Genomic DNA, 20,807 nt, shown 5'->3' with positions numbered 1-20,807 from the left:
TCAACAACATTCTAAAGAAATGTACATATCTAAATCTAGCACTTCTGGGTACGGGGCAATGCCTCTGAGTAATGGTTGCAGCTCTTCAGAATTGCTAATGAGTCGAAGATTGCGAACGACGATACCAATTCAGTCAGAACAACGAAAACCAAATATTCCAAACCTAACTAGTCTTCAAAAGAAGGAAAATCAATGTAAACAACAACAGAAAGAGGACTACGACAAGAAACACGCAGCAAGACTATTACCAAAATTACAGAAAGGAGAGACTATGGGTAAAGAGACAAAGGAAATGTGGGAAAGTATCGCCTAAAGCATCGCCAAGATCTTATGTGGTGTGTACCCAGAAGGGAACTTCCAAAGAAACCGACGTCACTTGAATCTGGAAGAGGAAAGCACAGAAACCTAGAACGACAGAGATACGGAAAAGCAAATGCAGACAACACCAATCCAGAAAAACAAGAGGAGCAAGAGAGTAGAATGGACCAAGACGGCAGAAGAGACCAAAACGACAGGTACATGCAACGAGACATCTTGAGCAGTAATGCCATTAAGAACTAGATTAGGTAGAATTAGTAAACCCTCAGAGTGACTTATTTTTAATTAAAGAAAGGGGACGTAGTGTAAGTATATATATAAATAGATTGCATGACGTAAAGACTGGTAGATACATGTACTGGTAATCGAATTACTGTATAGTCTTCTGGATTTGCGGCTAGTGTGTTATGTTAATTAATGGAGATGTTATTGCTGCCAAAGCCAACAGTCTGTCTACCCTCAAGGCCAGGTACATGTACTTGTTTATAGTCTTGAGTCGAAAGAGGCAATTGTGTGTGTGCGTTTCTTGCCCAAGGGAATTACACCTGAGACTGTCTCAAACTTGCGACCCCATAGTCCCAGATGTATCCACTCTCCAGTGATTAAGCTACAGACTAAAAATTTAGTCATTTAACTCAAAACAAGCTTGTACCAGTAGATTAGATTTACTCTTTTTATGTTTGTGAAATGTATGTATTTGGTTGCATCAGTTTAATTTATCTATTTGTTTCTTTGCTTTATATTTATGCATCTTTTTGTAGTTGTCTTTGTCTTATCAGTATAGACATTTGCACTTTCTCTTGGTTGCTGTTTGTTGCTTTGCTGTCTGTGTTTGATGTTTAATGTATCTGTTGTGCTATACCTCTATTGCCATGCATTCACATATCATTATTTTTGGATATGTGTTTTTTCTGTCTTCAATCTAATACTCCATTCACACGAGCACTCGTAAGCGGGCCAGCCCGTGCTGGCACGGGTCAATGCTGAATGAAATTGTGTGAAAGCGGACCGAGCCGATCCATGCGGGCCTGGCACCACAACTTGCCGTGCCAACCCGAGCTCGGCTTCAAATTGTCATGTGAACATGAGCCAAGCCAGGCTGAAGGCTCTGCATGCTTACTAGCTTCCAAGATGGCGTGCTCAGAACACGAAACCTTGTGTCTCATTTCGTTATGAGGTGAAGACAGCGTACAGTTCCAGATCGAAGGTTGCACGAGAAATAAGGCTGTGTATGCAAAGTTAGCAGAATCTGTATCTAGCGTGCACACCAAGAGACACGCCTACTAAAACTTGGCTGGCTCACTTTGTTGGAATGCCGTGTGAACAAGGGCTGGCTCGATTCATTAGCCCAGACTGGCTCAGCTCGGCTCGGTTTAGTTTAGAGCTATGCTCGTGTGAATTTGGTATAATTGTTGATTTGGTGCAAATGTAACACTAATACGTTCTATTTGCTGCTTGCTAGGTGAAGGAATTCTCTCGTTTGCCACATTTCACAATTATTTTAATTGGAGGATTGAAAAAAGAACACATCAATTTTTTGAGAAAACAGTCTGGTCGTGAATTTCGTCGAGGATTGGCTCATATCTACCATTTCTATTTGCATGGTAGTCATGGTATATCTACTACAACAGAGAGGAAAAACCAACATGACAAACTATTACTAACAGTGACATACTACCATCGAGGTGGAGAAATGAAGGCATTTGATTTAAGTGAAGAATCTGGTGATGTGGAGAGCCTCTACCAATTAAATGCTAGAAGCTCTTATAATTTTTCTGTTGACTTAAGAATTCAAGAGAAGTCTGGAGACAGAGTTTATCCTGTACAGGTATGAGTGTGATAAATGATTAGATTTTTCCTTTGTAGAATAAATAGGTGGAATATCATTTGTATTTGAGAACGTTTCTTTGATCTAAAGGTGTACATTACACTAAGTGTTCAAATTAGTTTACAATATGGCTCTGACAACGTTTGCAACGCTTGCGAGGACGATGGCAAGAGTGCTAGTGAGGACACTCAGACAGGTGTCATATTTAAACGTTATCACGTTGTGTCATGAACATCGTCAGGGTTGTCAGTGTCACGTTCAAGTTCAACTCCAGCATTTAACTGGAAGAGCTTTGGTGTTTACCAGAAGCACGTGCAATTCATCCACAAATCAGATATCAAATCCGAGAGTAAAATATTCGAAAGTCAACTATGGAAGAGAAACTTATCAAAAGTGTTCATATAGGTATGGCTGCTTGTGGCAGATCAAGTCACATGAACACAGATATGAGGTGCAGGAAAACGCTTGGAAACAGGTTTTTATTTTTATGGTATACGAAGGTGATGAGCATGCGTGTAGTGGCTCGTTGCTGATGCTCATCAAATAGTTCAGCATCAGCATCTATCAGCATTTTGACACTTTCTCGGCATTTTCACCAGCGTTCTCACTAGCGGTCTCGCAAGTGTTGTCAGCGTCATATTGTAAACCAGTCTGTAAACATTATTTTTATGCAGCATGCAAATAGTTACAAGGCAAATAGTGCTCATATTGATCTTAATGTGACTTACAGTGGTTTAGCCAAGATCGTAAGTTAATCAGGCAAGGCAATGAGTTACCACAAATAGCACCTTGATGAGCAACTACCACAAAATACAACAATAATAATAATATATTTTACTTTGTACCAGCAGGTACAGCCTCTCACAAATGAGAGAAATATACACACAAACACACACATACACATAGACACCTCAAAAACAAACAGACAGCTAAGTATATAACAGAGAATGTAATTCCTTCAGCGAAATGGCAAAGGAATTAGTATGCACATCTACAAAGGGCAACTTATCTCTATAGACTTTCCACGATAGTCCTCTAACTAGGTCATTTCTAGAGTCTAGTGACCGTTTCGACGATAAAGCTTGTACTGTTCGAATCTTCACTGACGCATTGACCATTCAATTACCTAGGTGCTCATACAGTGAGTCTCTTCATCGAAGACCAAGTTCCTGTCGAATACCTTTCCTAAATATGGCGTCAACTACCTTAGCAGTTGACGTTTTGTCCAATTTCCACAGCTGGCTACCAAACGATAAAATAGGAAATAGTTGAATATCTACTATTTTCTTCCAAGTGCTGTCGCTCAAGCAACTACCTCACATTCTTGCAACAGCACCAAAGAACTTCCGTTTCCTGGCATCCACTGCCACTTGATCACGACCCAGCATATCCAAAACAACACCGAGATGATTGATATTTTCCTGACATGACAACGTAATTCCATTCAATGAAAATTCTGGAAGATTACGTGATGATGTAACACTTTTGATAAATCCAATAACAGAGCTCTTCTTGCCATTGATCTTCAAATGGTGAACATAGGCATATTGCACACAAATATCCATCAATTTTTGCAGACCAGCTGCAGCAGGAGAAATAAGCAAGAACTCATCAGCGTAAGCCAGACAACCCAAAAACATGTTGCCAATCTTGGCACCAACACCAGAATATCTGAGATCTCCCAATAAATTGTCCATGTAAACATTGAACAACCATGGAGATAAAACGCTACCTTGACGAACACCATTACAGACATTAAAGGGTTCTGAAAGACTGTTATCCCACTTTATCTGCATAGATTGCGCAGTGTACCAACTGGCAGGTATCTTTACAAGAGAAACTGGTGTGCCAAGTCGTATTAGTTTACTGAACTGAACAATTTATAATGCAACACCCTGTTGTATGCTTTTGAAAAATCCAATGCACAAGCATAAACATACCTATTACCCCTTGACAGATAGTAGTCAATAGTCTGTCTGGAAACATACGAACAATCCGTACAGCTGTGTTCCTTCTTAAAACCAAATTGTTCATTACCTGAATTCCAAAGACCCTGAAGTCTGTAAAGAAGAACTTGCTCAAAAGCTTTCAATACAACTGAAGATACTGCAATGCCTTTGTAATTGTCAGGATCATGAGTATTTCCTCTCTTGTCTTTGACAATCGGTACGATGTAGGACCTCAAGAACTGACTAGGTACAAAGGAATGTCTCAGGAAAGCCGTGAAAGCCACGCTCATGTATATAGACGGAATAGGACCACCATATCTCAAGTGTTCAGACATTATATCATCAGGACCTGGTGATTTTCAGATGCCCAGAGGCCTTCTCTACTTCAATGGGACAAACGTCCACCGACCACCATGGTATTCGCAACTCACCCATATGACTATCCAGCGTTTCCTCAAATACCATGCAATCATCTTTCACACTCTCACACGACTCGTTAACAATAGCACTGAAATGATCCTTCCATACTTCCAGAATGTCCTCCGCAGACGATGCATCAGCAATCCTTGTCGATGGTTTTGACTTACTGTGATGTAAACCACCATGAAATTTACTCCAAAATCTTGAATGGTGCTCTTCTTCAATATCTTTAGACAACTTCTCACAAAATATTTGTCTCTCTCTTAATTTTGTTCTCTTCAATTTCAACTTGAATAATCTTCTTGAACTATTCATGGCATCATACAGCTCACCACAACGTGGTGTACCTGCAGATCGCCATAACTTATAACTTGCCCTAGCATTGCCTTCCAACTCTTTTAAGTTCAGAGTCCCATCCCAACACCTTTGCATTACTTTGTCTTCCCATGGGCATACACCTCTTGCTTGCCTTCATCATTGAACCAACCACAGCATCAAAATATGACTGTATAACCTCTTTGTGGTTACATGAACAAGGAACATTACATACGGCTGCCTCAGCAGGAATATCCAAATTCTCCAATTCCATTTCCAAACATTGCCTATATCTGAATAAATCCTCAGAACAAGCCTCTCTCCACAACAGCCTTTTCTTTCTTGTCTTTGATCCAACCATCTCCTTCACTGCATCAACCATAATGTCACTACACCAGAAAATTGGCCAGTGATCAGAACACATGCTCATACCGTCTCTTATCTCAAAGTCGGATGAACTACTATCAAACAAAGACTTAGAAATACAGGCGTAGTCGATCCATGACTCCTTGGAAAAATCAACACTATGCCATGTAGACATATTACTGGCCACTTGGGGATCAGACAAACCTACAGGAATAAGATTGGAATTGTTCAAGAAAGACATCAACAGCTTTGAGAATCTCCCAGATTTACGAAGATTAGCATTAAAGTCACCCAAGACTACCACTGCATCATATACTTCTGCATCCAATATCCCATCCAGATATTCGAGTTCCATGCTGTAATCTTCTAAAGCTTCTGGATTACCATACTCTGTAGGCATGTAAATTGAAATAACCAAGATTATTCTAGAGCACGAACGTAATCGCACAGCAACCATACGTTCAGAAGCAGTTTTCACAGGAGCAATTGAATGATCATATCGTTTATGCCACAACAAGACAACGCCTCCATATGGTCGACCAGATAAAATATGATTACTCTTCATAGGAGAGGTAGAACAAAACATAATATCATCTTCCAAAGATGAAAATAAGGGCAGCTCGGTAGAATGGAGCCAATGTTCCTGTAAAGCCAGAATATCCACTTCTTTAAATAAATCAAAAACACAACTTTCAGAAGACTTAAAGCCTCTGCAGTTGAAACTAGCAAATTCAACTTATGTTGAGCCATCATTGACAGAAAGAGCACTGTGAGACTGATTGCTGAACTTTAATGATGAATGAGGTCTAATCACCCAAGATCGTACTCTTACAAATTCTGGCCAAAACTCCGGAACCAACACAGTATCTCTATGTTCAAGTGGTACAGTAATACGTGCACACTTAGTACCACGTATCTTTGACGGAAGTAACAAACACTTCTCCACAACAACAGACTGATCCTTCAAAAAGTCCACAATTTGGGACTCAGAAACGCTTTCTTCTAAGTTGCCAACATAAATATCCCATGTAGATTTTCTTCTTGACTCGACTCCTTTCAGACAAGATTCAGAATCTTTCTTTACACCTACGATAGGCTTCAGCTTCCGACGTCTCAAGTTATCAACAAGTGACCACTCCTCCTTGCTGGTGGACGACCTACTAACTTTCTCATTGATCACCATATCCTTCTGTAGTTGAGATTTTTGCAGCTCATTTATAGTGCAGGAACTTGATTTCACTACATCAGCATACTTTCTTCCAGTACTACCAACAACAACTGAATTATTGGCATCATCACCAACACTTAATTTCAATTCATGAATTTTGTTCTCCAGACACACAATTTCCGACGAGAGTCTACCCAGGTTCTTCTCAAGCTCAGTTGTAACGTTTGTGGTCATCTTCTGTAAACACAACTCCACAGTCTATATCTTTCATAGGAATGTGTGGGAGAACATTAATATCAGTGACAGCATACTTTGATAGACTAACTTTTACCCTATCTGTCTTGTAGGCGAGATGCAGAATGTCTTCCACATCACTTTCAATCTTCTTCTTATGCATAGAATTCTTACGAGTCTTCTTTCGCATGTCCTTGAGCACGTCAACATTGGAAGCAGCATCGAAGATGAGGTCTTTTGCTCTAACGACTTCATCCTCACTAAAACCTTTCACAACCACCTCTTTGAGCGCGTCAAAAGGTACATGACTCATTTTATTCTGAACAAAGCAAAGTAATCCACATACAACAGCAGGGCTAGTAACAGACGACTGCGCCATGTTACATCCGGGACCATATATATTGCTCATGTTCTTTTTTTGAACTTTGTCAGTACCTGGTCCAGAATGCCTTCTGAGTCTTTGTCATCATTGTCTCTGGATTCAAATGTTGTCATGTCCATCAACTGTGCATTGCCATTTGTATCAGGCTGGTCAATGTGCTCCACGTTACTTGTTCTGTTGAGGGCAGACAAGACAGTTATTCTCTGAGTGACAAGGTACTGAGGTGAAAAATCTATTACGACAACATGCCATTCTTTGAATTATGTCTTCAATGATGATGTGCCTAAAGCCGAGTTCACAATGTGACGGACAGCAGTCCATTCCATTCTGTAACGTTTGCGGTCAGGTTTGTATTGTCAAACGTTGACGAACAGTGATTCACAATTTGTAGCACACTCTGTGCACTCTAGGTATGTGACTTTTATTTTCTTCATGGGAAAGGAAAGTCTGTTGTCGTTTTTGTGTACTGTGACGCTCTGAAGAAGAAGAAGAAGAAAAGGAAGTGTAGGAATGTTTGTCATCATCTTCAGAGATTATACGGGATACTCTCATAATAGCTCTCATAACGGGATAATAAAAAACAGCTGTAAAGGAATACAGGAGATGGAAAGACATTGGGAAACCATGACATGGAGAACGATATAAGAGAATGCTGAATTCCAGGAAAAGTGTTAAGAAAGCACTCAAAGTGTTTAAACGTCAGGAAGATGTGAAGTTTGGTGAGATTCTATGTAAGGCATTGAGTAACGGAGACCAAGCGGGTTTTTGGCATACACTTCAAACTGGGAGAAGACCAAATATATGTGGATTGGCTGTCCAAGTTGGGAATGCTATCAATGATGACGATATATCTTTGTGGGCAAACCATTTTGGATCCATAGTCACAGTGGATGCAAGAGGAAAAGAGAAGAAGGAAAGGTAAACTTTGAAGAGGCAATTAGAAAACAGATGCAAAATTCAGGCATACCTGGGGGTGTGGACATAAGCTTGGAGCGAGTAGTGAAAGCAGTGGGAGGTTTGAAAACGAACAAAGCAGCAGGGTGTGATGGTGTTCAACCAGAACATGTTAAATATGGAGGTTGTGTATTAGCTCTATATTTGTGTTCTGCTTTTACTATGTTTCTTCGTCATTCTTTTGTTCCTGAGCAGTTTGTTACATCTTATGTGGTACCAGTAGTCAAAGACAGAAGTGGGGACACTGCTGATGTAAATAACTATAGAGGAATCAGTGTATCGTCGTTGGTATCAAAGCTATTTGAAATGGTATTAATGAAATGAGTCAGGTTAGTACTTGGAACCAGTGAACAGCAGTTTGGTTTTAAGCGTAAGCACAGCTGTAGGGACTGTTTCTTTGTGTTAAAAAAGACAGTGGACAATTATATGGAGAGAGGAAACACTAAGATGTTTGTCTGTACACTTGATCTGTCAAAGGCATACGACAGGGTTCCTCACAGACTGCTTAGCAAACTTTTACTTGTGAGAGTTCTAGTTTACGTGAGATTGTTATTAATATGGTATGAACAACAGATAATGAGAGTGAAATGGAAAGAATAGCTGTCTGAAGCTTACAAGGTTAAAAATGGAGTGAGACAGAGTAGTGTCTTTCTCCTGCTCTTTTCAATATCTATATGGATGATCTGTTGGTCTATTTACGGAAATCTGGAATAGGAGACATGTACGTGGGTGGTATTGCCTAGGCTGATGATGTTACATTGGTATCTACAACGAGATACGGGATGAAGAAAATGCTGGATACTTGTTCCCTATTTGCTAAAGAGAGTAGGCTATTGTTTAACAGCAAGAAAAGTATTTGTACAATTTTCAGTAAAAATAGACTTCTGTCACTCGTAAACCCAGAATAGCAGCTAAATGGATCTGTTATGATGTTCAAAACGTCATTAAAGCACTTGGGAGTGGACATGGATTCATTTTGCCAACCGATTTTTACAGTAGAAGCAAGAGTAAGAAATTCTTTGGCGGGGTCAACACAGTACTTGGAAAAACTGGCAGGACTCTGTATTTGGACAATTTATGGAGGTGCATAATTAATAGACAACTGTTCCCAATAATGTCATATGTGTGCCATCTGGGGGCTTTGACAGATGCGATGTGAAGAATGCTATAAATATAGGTCTGAGAAAGGGGGTCAGGAAAGGTCTCGGCATGAAGAAATATGACTCAATTAACGATCGGTTTAATGGAGCATTTCAAGAGGTAGAAGAAAGAATTAGGGCAATGAAACATAATTATTTTAAAAAACCTTTTTATTCAGTAAACAGGTTAGTGAGAGGAATGTTTATAGTAACCGTTGACAAGAAGTTGCAATTAGGTATGTGTAAGTAACTAGGGTGGGTAGCGGAAGTTTTAGTGTGTTTGTTTGTTAGTTTGTTTTGTTTCTCATTGTTGCCCCCAGTGGGAGCTACATCATATATATGATGTGAAAGAAAATTCAATAATAATAATTATGATAATGATAATAATAATAATAATAAAGTTATATGTTGTTAGGGCTTACTGCTGTATTTTCCATCAACTCTTGCTGATGGTGAGACAATTCCATACCCATATGATAAGCATGAATTATTCGAATGTTTCTGGCAAGGGAGGCTCATACCTCGGACTGTCATACCTTGGTACATTTGTGCATCAGTGTAACAATGCTTGTGGTATTCTTGGTTATTTCTTGTAGTTTGGATTTCTGTAAGTTGAAGAAACCACGAATTGCTGCTCAGAGAGACAAATTGCCAGATAGTTGCTTCAAGAGACTAAAAGGAATGCTGTTTTTTGATCGAACCATGCTGACAGGACATAACAAGCTGAATCTTCTTTTGCCATCTGATATGCTAGGTCGTCGTCTCAATGATTGCTTTCACAAACGTGAAGAAAAGAGATTTTGTGACTGGTTGTCCAAATGTCACAAATGTTTAGACGAAGAGGTACATCACACTTATAGTTGTTGAATGCTGTATGTTGCATTATTATTTATGTTGTGTTAGTGGGTTTTCTGTGATGAAACAGAGGTTGGAAGTGGAAAATACAGAACACTTCAGTTGTCAGGATCTGTTCATGGCTGTGTTTTGAGAGCAGGAGATTATATCTGTGTGAAACGCACAAATCCACACATGTATGGAAAGATAGAGTATTTTAGCAAAGAGAAGGACAGTGTCTTTATTTCAAGAAGGCCGTGTAAGGTCAGACTTGTCTAAATCTTTAATGCTCATTACTAATCATGAGTACCGCTTTTCATTCTATATAGCAAACATTAGATTTAGGGAAGTACGTGTTACAATTTAGCAAGTTTGTTGGATTAAAACAATAGTATGTCAAGAGTCTCGTTATCACCATGTGCAGTCTGTCAGTCTTTATTTGCTTGTCATCTTGGGGCACACTTTCAATGAGTCGTGCAGTATTCTGTAGTTGTAATGACTTTGACATTGTGGCACATTTGAACTGATATCTGAAGGCAATCAACCCATTCCATTGTTTAGGCTTATATTCAGAAGTTAATAGCTTTTTGTCTAATGTAAAGGTGCACACTTATGGAATGGACATAAGGGACACAGTCCAATGTCATGTCATGTGTCTGTTCAGATTGCTTATGATTGTGTATGTGCATTTTATGCTTTATCAGAACTATTAGAAATAGAACATACACTTTTCTTATTGTTTAATTAAGTTAAAAGCTAAAATTGTAGGTTAGTGGTTTCAGTCTATTTATGTTTTTTTCTTTTTATGTGTATTAAGCTTGGTATCACTATTAGACCTACCTTATTACTTTGCTTTCAACAGAATAATGTGAATTTTACCAGAGTGTTTTTCTAGACGTCAAGGTACAGGGACATTGGAAGCAAATGTGTGGCCTAGTGCTTGCTAAGTAGGCATAGTCATAGGAACACTAGCGCATGCTAACCAGTTTACATTCAACAGCTAAACTACTGAAAACTTGCAAAATCATCGTAGTCACTCCTCACTAACACAAATGAAGAAGCACTAAAGTTGCTATACCCTTGTCTTAAATTAACACCAGCAGTATCAATGAGCATAGCACTGCATTCCATTGTCCAGCTGCCCTTTGGTCTGGTTGTTGGTCCACAGTGGTATTACTGTAACCCTAGTGCATGTGTTCTTGGGTTAATGACACTGAAAACGGAAACCTCTGAATACTGAGCAACTTCATGACCTTGAATATTTGGTATGAAGCACAGTGTGGTAAACATATGGTAGCTATTTAATCACTTATCCTTAAGCCAGAAGTATCCTGTAGAGGCGAGCTAAAACTCTTGCTATATTGATATAAATATGAATACAGCACGGGAAAACGCGTCTCACACAAATCACGAGGTTCTAATCTAATTAGCAACATGTAAGTAACTTGTAGTGTCCGCTATACCACTTCCTCAGAACCGAGAGATACCGTTTTGGACCTGGACGTGGTGACCTGACTGAGTGTGTTGTGGTCTAACGTCAATAGAGGTCTGGCTCCGTGTTACATCCGTAGGTGAGGATGGTGGTGGCCTAGGTGGGTGTCCACGACATCTTGGCTCCGCTATGGGAACAGGATGTTCCAGGTCCAAGTGTGCCGGTTTGAGTCGGTCAACAGTGATGGTTACTCTCTTGCCTCCCATGTAGACTTGGAAAGTCTTTGGGCCGGGATACAGGACTTTGAAAGGGCCTCCATATGGTCGTTGGAGAGGAGTGCGGTGAGCATCACAACAAATTAAAACAAACTTGGCCTGCAGCAGATTGCAAGGAACATAAGTCAGTGTGGTGCCATCATGAGATGTAGGAACTGGGATAAGTGAGCGTACTTGATCGTGCAGCTTACGGAGATGTAGGCTACTGTCACAGTGGGCATGTCAGCGAAGCTGGGAATAAAGTCTCCAGGTACAGTGAGGGGAGAGCCATACACCCTTTCCGCTGAAGAACACCCCAAATCTTCTTTAGGCGCTGTCCGTATTCCAAGGAGTACCCAGGGAAGCTCCTGCATCCAGTTGGGACCAGTGAGGCATGCACACAAGGCAGACTTCATGTGGCAATGAAATTGTTTCACAAGGCTGTTCGACTGAGGGTGGTAGGCTGTGGTATGGTGAAGTTGTGTACCAAGTAACCGGGAAATAGATGTCCAAAGTTGGGAGGTGAATTGAGGCCCTCTGTCACATGATATGTCAAGTGGTAACGCCAAAACGAGCAATCCAGTGGGAAACTAGGGCTTGAGCGCAACTGCTGGAGTCAGTGTTATGCAGAGGAATAGCTTACCACGGTAAGCAGGTGAGAAAACCCATTGGAAGGCGGAAGTGGTCCTACCAGGTCCATGTGGAACACTGAACTTCACCCTGATGTGTGCCTGGACCTTGGAAGACTGGCAAGCAATGCAATGCTTAGCCCAGGTGCCAACCTGCCGTTGCAAACCATTCCATACAAATTTGTTGAAAACTAGTTTCCTTGTAGTTCGCACAGACGGGTGTGATAAACCGTGAACAATGTCAAAAACTTGGCGTCTCCATCTGGCAGGTACAATCAGCCGAGCGTGGCCAGTGGACGTATCACAGAGCAGTGTGATACCTCCTCCCATAGGGATATCCTCCACTTCTAGATTTGATGTCGCTGTGCGGTAGGCTTGTACTTCTGAATCTTGTTGTTGGGCTGTTGCCATGCCACCATAGTCAATCCCTAGTTGCACGTCAGCGATTGTGGCTCTCGACAACGTGTCTGCTACTGAGTTTTCCTTCCCTTGGACATGTCGGATGTCGGTAGTGAATTCGGAAATATGTGAGAGCTGACGTTGCTGGCGATGGGACCATGAGTTTGACACTTTTGTCATGCAGAAAGTGAGGGGTTTGTGATCTGTGAAAGCAGTAAACTGTCGACTTCTAAGAAGTAGCGAAATGGCGAATTTCCAGATAGACAGCAAGCAGTTTACGGTCAAATGCACTGTACTTCTTCTTAGGTGGTCTTAGTTGTTGGCTGAAGAAGGCTAGAGGTACCCAGACACCTTCCACAAGCTGTTGAAGCACAGCTTTCACTGCCAGGTCTGAAGCATCTGTGGTGAGAGAAGTCTGTGCATCTTGACAAGGGTGTGAAAGGAGAATTGCATCTGCCAAAGCCTTTTTAGTATCATAGAAAGCTGCTACCATATCCTCATTCCAGACCAGCGTCCTTGGTTTGCCTGATAGTGCCTTAAACAGCGGTAACATTGGCCGAGCAGCAGCCGGGATAAACCTGCAGTAGAAATTCACTATACCCACGAATTGTTGCAAGTCCTTGACTGTTGTTGGTTGCCAAGTTGAGTGATGGCGGTTACTTTGTCAGGAAGTGGCATGATGCCAGCAGGAGTGATTCTATGGCCTAAGAAGTCGAGGCTGTCACGTCTGAATTGGCACTTGGAAACATTGGTCATCAGTCCGTGTTGTTGAAGTCTCTGAAACAGCAAGCTAATGTGTTGCTTGTGAGTCTCAATGTCCTTGCTGGCCACCAAGATGTTGTCAATGTAGACAAAGGCATACTCTAACCCATGACAGACGGTGTCCGTTACACGTTGGAAAGCTGAGCAGTGTTCTTTAACCCAAACGGCATTTTGAGAAATTCAAAAAGTCCAAACAGTGTGATGATAACAGTTTTTTGGATGTCTTCAGTAGCCACTGGGATCTGGTGATAACCTTGAACTAAGTCAACCAAGAATATACTCATACTCTCAAGATGTGAGGAGAAGCCTTGCATGTGAGGCACTGGTTACCTGTCAGAAACGGTAGCGTTATTGAAGTGTCTGTAGTCTCCGCAGGGACGCCAGCCTCCAAAGGCTTTTGTCACCATGTGCAAGGGTGATGCCCAAGAACTGGACGATCTGCGTATAATGCCCATGGATTCCATACTGCTGAACTCTGCCTTAACTGCTGCTAGCTTATCCAGGGGTAGGCGACGAGCATAAGCATGAATGGGTGGGCCTGTGGTAGTGATGAAATGCTCCAACCCGTGCTTGGTAGATTGATGGACAAACTTAGGCGTCGTGACGGCCAGAAAGTCAGCCGGCAAAAATGCCGTACTGGTCAGTGGAAGTTGAGATTGTGTTGAGGTAAGAAGCAGGAGTTGTTGTCGAGGTGTGGGTAAGTGGAGCAGAGAGGAAAGTCGTTGCATCCACCAGCAGTTTCCTGTTCATATCAACCAGGAGAGAGTTGGAGCGTCAAAAATCAGCTCCAGAAAGGGGACGAGTCACCTTCACGACGACAAAAGGCCACTGATACGTGTTGGAGGCCAAATGCAGAGAGTTTGCTTGTGCCATACGTCCTGATTGTGCTACCGTTGGCTGCCAGCAGCGGTGGTCCTGGGTGCCTTGTACGCGTGTCTAATATTGTAGCGGGAAGAACACTGACTTCTGCTCCAGTGTCGATGAGAAACTGTCTCTTAGTGATTGAGCTGCATAGGAAAAGTAGGCCATGACTAGGGCCGGTCACTGCGGCCACTAGCAATCAGCCTTGTTGTTTCCCAACCAGTTGCATGGTTGCTTGCATTGTCGCGCCGCTTTGCCGAAGGTGCGGTGATAATAACAAAGGCGGTTAGCATCTGCGGTGCCGGTGTCAAAACTACAAGGTTTGGTCTTTGTCTGCTTCTGCTTAGTGGCGAGTGGTCTACGCTGAATGACGTTTGTGACAAATGCCCCTACATCACGGCTTGTCCAAAGAGCATTGGCTCGTCGTGCTAGTTCTCGGTGATCTTCAAATCTGCTGTCCACCAGCTGAATGCAAATATTCTTGGGCAGTCGCTATAGGAAGAGTTGCTCGAAGAGGAAACACGGAGTGTGGTCACCGAGAAGTGCTAGCATCTCATCCATCAGGGCAGAAGGTTTTGAGCCACCTAGTGGGGGAAAGTGGAGCAGACGAACAGCTCACTCACGGTGGCTTAGGCCGAATGTGTTGATCAGTCAGTCCTTCAAGGTTTGTGTTTGTCCTCGTCTGGAGGGCAGTTGATGAGGCCTATCAACCTTGTTGCTATTTGCTGGTCCAGGGCCGCAAGAACGTAGAAGTACTTGGTTGCATCGGCTGTCACCTTGCGGAGTTTGAACTGGGCTTCAGCTTGTGCAAACCAAGCCTCTGCTTGGGAAGTCCAGAAGGTTGGCAGCTTAACAACATCGCGTGTTCTTTGGCTGCCATGAAATAACGTTCATCACATCAGGGTCACTAATGTAGCGGCGAGCTAAGACTTTTACTATATTGATATAAATTGAAATACAGGACAGGAAATGCGTCTCACACAAATCATGAGGTTCTAATCTAATTAGTAACATGTAGGTAACTTGTAGTGTTCGCTACAATACGCTAATGGACGACTGGCAAGAGTCCATTTTTTTGAAAAATGGTATGACCATGGCTATGTGGCCGATACCCTTCTGATACCTCTGAGTATGATGAATATCATTAGATTTGCCGTTTAATGCTAAAATTATTTTTGGTTGAAATTCTTTGCTTTGATGTGAGAGAAACCCAGCATAGTACCCCTGGTTTTTTTGACATTTTGACAAGTGGGGAAAAGACAGAAGCATGCCTGTCAAGTTAGCTTCAAGATCTAGAGATGAAAATGGAAGGAAGAGCACAGCCGAATTCAAGTTTTACTGGAGGAGGAAAAGTGCTGTACAAATTCAGAGATGCAATTCAAAGGTCATTAAAAAGAAAATTTCAAACTAGCAAAAGACAATAATAGTGAACATTCAAGCCCTTTCACAATGTCCAATTTTCTTATATCCACTAAATGGATTGGATATTGACTCTTAGTCTTCTACGAACTGGATAATAGCTTTTTTTAGAGCAACCTTTGCTTTGACGCTTTCTGTCTGTCTGTCTGCCTGTGTGTTTGTTCTTCTGTCTGTCTGTCTGCCTCTCTGTCTGTCTGTCAAAACCATATTATCATAAATCAAGACTATTACACGCTAAAGCAACAACTAAAACGAAAACATTTACGAGCACAACCCAAAACGGGTTGCCATACAAGTCACATCTAACAGCTATCCAGCTGAAGAGAGTATCTATGTAAGTGCATGTTCTTAGATTGACCTACTGTTGATAATTTCCTGCAAATCACACTTGCATTGCATGGTTTTAATTTTACAGAAACACACCACCACCAGATAGTCTTGAATTCTTGGCTGGTCTTTTCCCTTCATCCACAGATTGCATGGTGGCAATAATTGATTTACCTTCTGTTATTGGGAAAATTCTCTCAAGCGGATCTTGGCACATATCTGGGATTTTCACAAGAGTGATGTGTGTTCGCAAAGTTTTTACAGGAATATAGATTGGAATAATGTCCTAAATGCTTTTGCTGATATTTGAAGCTACAAATAACATTTGTCAAGCTCCACATGTTTGGCGGAAGCAGCTTCTGCTTCCAACATGCATAGCAATCATGATGAAAATGCGTACGAGTCAACTAAATCCAACAGAGTGAGATTGCATGGAAACCTTCACGGAAGTTTCTTTGGAGTGAGCAAAAGTTTATGTGGTAACACTTGAGCATGAGGTCTGGAGCTTAATTGACTCTCATCCGGTTGAGGACATCCTCATGTCCTTACCGCCACGTGCACGTTCCGTTAGCAATCTTCTACCTTATCTTTGGTCCTTGTTTCAAGATTGCTGCATCATTCCTCTTAGAAAAATGGAAATGATCTGTTTAATGACTTGGGATAAAAGCTTCTGTTTTTACTACCTACAATGTTGTTGCAACCTCATGTATGTGGTGGCAAAGTTGGCATTAGAGAAGTGAAAGCTTGGTATCCGCATTTTATAAACTTTCATTGGAGAGAGCTGATCAATTTCAAGAATGTAACTGCATGAAACAACCGTCATATGGTGACAACAGAAGAAAACTGCTCGGCGTCTGGTTCAGTCAGGTGAAATCTCTAGGTCAGCCAGGGTTTTGACAAGTCAAGGTTTGGCTTGAGAAAATGATGACATTCTTCAATCATTGGAGCTAAAACATTCCATAGGAAGCATTGATCCTAGTAAGATTCGTAATGGATTGGATATGCCAGATCCTCATATGCCTCGATAAATCTGTTTTTGTCAATGCTATTAGGCACTCTTTAAGAGGATCAGGGTGTGGACCCTCAAGCCCGATTCACAGTACGATGCTAGCACAAGTGTCTTGTGAGCGTCCTGGACGCTGACAATGGGCGAGTGTCAGCGTCACACTGTGAACATGTCAGTGTCTGCGACGCTCACACGATGCTCGCACGATGCTGGACGAGCGTCCACGACGCTGGAATAGAGAAAAGTTGTAATCGAGCATCCTAGCCAGAAGTGACACAGTGTCCGATGACATCACGTGCTCATTTCAACCAATCGAAAGTCAGTCAGAGCAACTGGATGTATCCAGGATATTCTATTCGTTCACATGGCATCAATCATTGATTCGTCGATGGAGGTTTTCATTGAGTGTGTGCGTGGTTTTCCATGCGTTTGGCAATTTTAGTCAAAGGACTACAAGGACGTAAGGATGAAAAAAATGCTTGAGACTACGGCGCAGCAGCAACAAAAGCAAAACGTTGTTGTCCATGTCTTTCGTGAGTACATTGTACACACGTGGTTACTTTGCACCAGACCACTGTCGCAGTGTGTTCTTTGTGCGATAGACACTCGTCAGACGCAATACTGTGAATGATACAGCACCAGTGTCTTTGCTAATGCTCATGTCAGCGTCCTTGTCAGCGTCCTAGTCGTACTGTGAACCGGGTTTAAGGATGGAAGTACAAACATGTTCGAATTCTACTTGATAACTGTAATAGCTTTTGGTGATTCTAAGATCATTCTGATACTTTCTGCCTCAAAGCTCATAGCAAAGACTGGTTTTGATGTAAGACCAATAGCTATTGGAGAAGTCTTTCGGCGACATAAAGCTAAGACCTTCTGTCAGCAGAAGTCATCTGATTTTTCTTCCTTCTTGTCTCCCCTACAACATGGTATTGCTACACCTGAGGGAGGAGAATTGCTCACACACCACATTTAAGTTCTACTCGAAAAGAACCCTGATTGGTCAATTCTTAAAACAGACGTCAGAAATGCTTTTAACTCAGTGCCCAGAGAGCGCCTTGCCTTTACAAAATTGCACAACAGTTTGCAGATCTGCTCACTTTCTTCTGCTGATGATTGGCAGAAGGTTGCAATCCCAGATGTGAAAGGAACGTCCTCTGTAAGAACACGCAATACCGCGCTCTGAATGATTCTTTCAGATATTCAAAGAACAAGGATAAACATTACTCAAACAAAGGCACGTTCTCTAGGTAAGGAGGAATTCTGCTAGAAAGTCCGATGGGAAAACAGCTCTACCGACGACATTTTCCTTTAGAGAGGAACCACTGATGGCAAAAAGGCACATAGAACGACAGAACCACTTCACAATATCTTTGTATTCACTTCCATCATTTTCAATATATCCATAGTTGTCCATAAACTGATGATTTGTGTGAAGTGGATGGAGCTTAATCGACTAGGAAGTGGAGAACGGGCATGAGGGCATTATACATCACAGAAACATCGCTTGTTCTCATTTACGAAAGCGAAGATAAACAGAGTAACTTATACCAGTATACTTGTCTTTGTAAGATTTACTCATAGACAAGTTAACTTTAGTTTGTTGGACTTCCCCTTTAAAGATGAAACAACATCTTTTTGTAAATCCTGCAAACAATTTGTCAAGTTATGAGCATCTTACCACTGAAACAATGCCAGAAACTAAAGCTATTTGACTTCTCAATTATTCCAAGAATCAATTTTCTGTCCATTCTGAAATGTCAACTGAAAATGGATAGAATGACAAGCACATCTGACTGCTGCCTGGTTTCTCAATGTATCTCATTGTGCTGCATCAGCAATGCTGTACCTATCACCAATAACATTTAGGAAAATATGCATGCCCTGTCAATGTCTTTTAGTTTTGTTACAAGTTAGTCAATTTTGTCAGCACTTTTTGTCTTCTGATGATCGTGTCTGTAAACCTTGCCATCACAAAGAGAGTGTCATGAGTAGTTGTTGTGTGTAGTATTGTGGATGCGCGTAGGATGTACGTATAAGTTGGGTTTCCTAAATATAGAGTCAGTCTTGTGTTGTATTGCCGAAGCAAGTCATCACAGTGATGACAGGAGTTAGTTTGTTTTCTCTGTTGTGTGGAAATGGCAGAAAAGACTGACACACTAAGAATTCGTGAGGTGCGTCCCACACGTACGTTTGGTGAAGCCTGTCTACATTGCATTGGTTGACATTCAACTTAACGGTACAACAAATCAATCGAGCAAATAACATCTAACAATGGAAAGATGCAGAGTACTGCACCATGATGTTTCATTTGCAGTTGTCGGGAGAGATTGAAATGTGGTTAAGCCATGCAGAAGCTGCCGGAGAAGCCCGGGTAACTGATATTAAAGAAATAATTGTTTGTTTGGAAAGGAGGTTTGAGACCGCAGATGGGAGAGAACTGGCTATCCGGAGGTTTGAAGAAGAATGGAAGGCAGAAGCTGATATGGACAGAAGAAATGAATGAAGCATTCACAATATTGAATGATAGAGCAGCAAACTCAATAACTTTGAATATTCCAGACTTTTCAAAGAAGTTTGCACAAAAGCAAATGCTCCAAGAGCTTTTCTCAACTCCATTACTGTTGTTGGTTGTTTCAACCTCCGAATTTGTTCTACCCGTTCTTTAATTTTTACCTGTCCTGCTTCTTGTACATAACCCAAGTATTCAATTTGTCTAGCTCCAAAATACACTTGATTGGAGACAGTACCACTCCTGCTGTCTTAATCTTGTTTAAAACAACTTGCAAATGATTCATGTACTCCTCCCAGTCTTGACCCCATATCAATGTATCAATCCAGTTAGCATAAAGCTTCCTTCTATTGACTATCGCCCAAAATTACTGTCATCATCCGTTGGAATGTTGATGGGGCTCCTGTCAGGCCAAACGGGCTGCCCCTTTTCCATTGGTACTGTCCCCATGGAACCACAAATGCTGTCAGTTCTTTATCTTGTCTCTAATAGGCATCTGATAATATCCCGATTTCAAAATCTAGGGTAGAGAAGAAACTTCCATTGCCCAATCTATCCAACAAATCCTCTATCAATGGTATTGGATGAGCTGCATTTGAAATTGCCTGTGCATTCAGAGCTCTATAATCTATCTCTAGCCACCACTGACCATCCTTTGTCCTCGTGCACACAATTGGGACTGGCCAGGGACTACTAGAAGTCTCTATCAGTCCTTGCTGAAGTAGATCTTCTATCTGCTTCTGAACCTCTATCATTTCTGCCTGTGATAATCGATGTGGCTTACTCATCTTAGGCTTTTCTCCTGCTTCAACTTCAGCTTGTGTTCAATCCATACCTCTACTACAGGCAATAGCTGTCCTGGTCTCCACATGGCAGTTTCATATTGCTGTATCACTGTTTATAATTCCTTGTGCTGGTCTTCTGTTCAGTCTTCTCCGATGTTATACCCATTGCTTTCTGGCTTGCCCCATATTTCTTGCCCCATCTTTCTTCCCCCCCCCCTCCCACCCGATACACAACACACACGTCAGGATATAAAGTAGCAACAAATTATTCATTTCGAAGAAGATGACTATTATGGAGCGGTATCACAAGAACATAGAGAACAGCTTGAACAATATACAAGACGGTATCCAAATAGACAAAGACATTATGTGAGACGTCTCACACCGGGCCCATGCGCTAACAGATATGAATAGGTCGAATATCTGTGCACGGATGATGATGATTTTTAATTGGACAGGTACAGTGTACCTAAGTTTGTAGGGGGAGGAGAGTCATGTGTAGTATTGCACATGC

The 20,807-nt window shown here is 41.6% G+C and overlaps 2 protein-coding genes across 2 annotated transcripts in view; both read left to right on the top strand.

The window, feature by feature from the left end:
• Window positions 1-222: 222 nt before the first annotated feature.
• LOC134177250 (structural maintenance of chromosomes flexible hinge domain-containing protein 1-like) lies at window positions 223-10,326 on the top strand. The gene is made up of 6 exons (XM_062644033.1): window positions 223-515; window positions 1,781-2,146; window positions 9,489-9,613; window positions 9,670-9,916; window positions 9,977-10,171; window positions 10,237-10,326. The coding sequence occupies exons 2-6, from the start codon at window positions 2,012-2,014 to the stop codon at window positions 10,297-10,299; spliced, it is 765 nt and encodes a 254-aa protein (XP_062500017.1). The 5' UTR covers window positions 223-515; window positions 1,781-2,011; the 3' UTR covers window positions 10,300-10,326.
• A 3,685-nt stretch (window positions 10,327-14,011) lies between these two features.
• Window positions 14,012-20,807, top strand: part of LOC134177003 (uncharacterized) — a 30,120-nt gene continuing 23,324 nt past the window's right edge. The window contains exons 1-3 of the mRNA XM_062643702.1: window positions 14,012-14,049; window positions 14,734-14,908; window positions 17,043-17,113. Coding sequence (XP_062499686.1) covers window positions 14,012-14,049; window positions 14,734-14,908; window positions 17,043-17,113 — 284 coding nt within the window. The remainder of the gene's footprint in view (window positions 14,050-14,733; window positions 14,909-17,042; window positions 17,114-20,807) is intronic.

Source organism: Corticium candelabrum, chromosome 3 (assembly GCF_963422355.1).
Source record: "Corticium candelabrum chromosome 3, ooCorCand1.1, whole genome shotgun sequence".
Lineage (NCBI taxonomy): Eukaryota > Metazoa > Porifera > Homoscleromorpha > Homosclerophorida > Plakinidae > Corticium > Corticium candelabrum.
Note: the sequence above shows the minus strand (reverse complement) of the source record. Positions and strands in the feature narration are given on the sequence as shown.

Bases quoted from the DNA above. Each gene is read 5' to 3' on its own strand.
- LOC134177250 (XM_062644033.1), top strand. From the start codon at position 2,012: ATGAAGGCATTTGATTTAAGTGAAGAATCTGGTGATGTGGAGAGCCTC. The intron at 9,614-9,669 runs GTACATTTGTGC...TATTTCTTGTAG, and splicing joins CCTCGGACTGTCATACCTTG to TTTGGATTTCTGTAAGTTGA. The intron at 10,172-10,236 runs GTCAGACTTGTC...CATTCTATATAG, and splicing joins TTTCAAGAAGGCCGTGTAAG to CAAACATTAGATTTAGGGAA.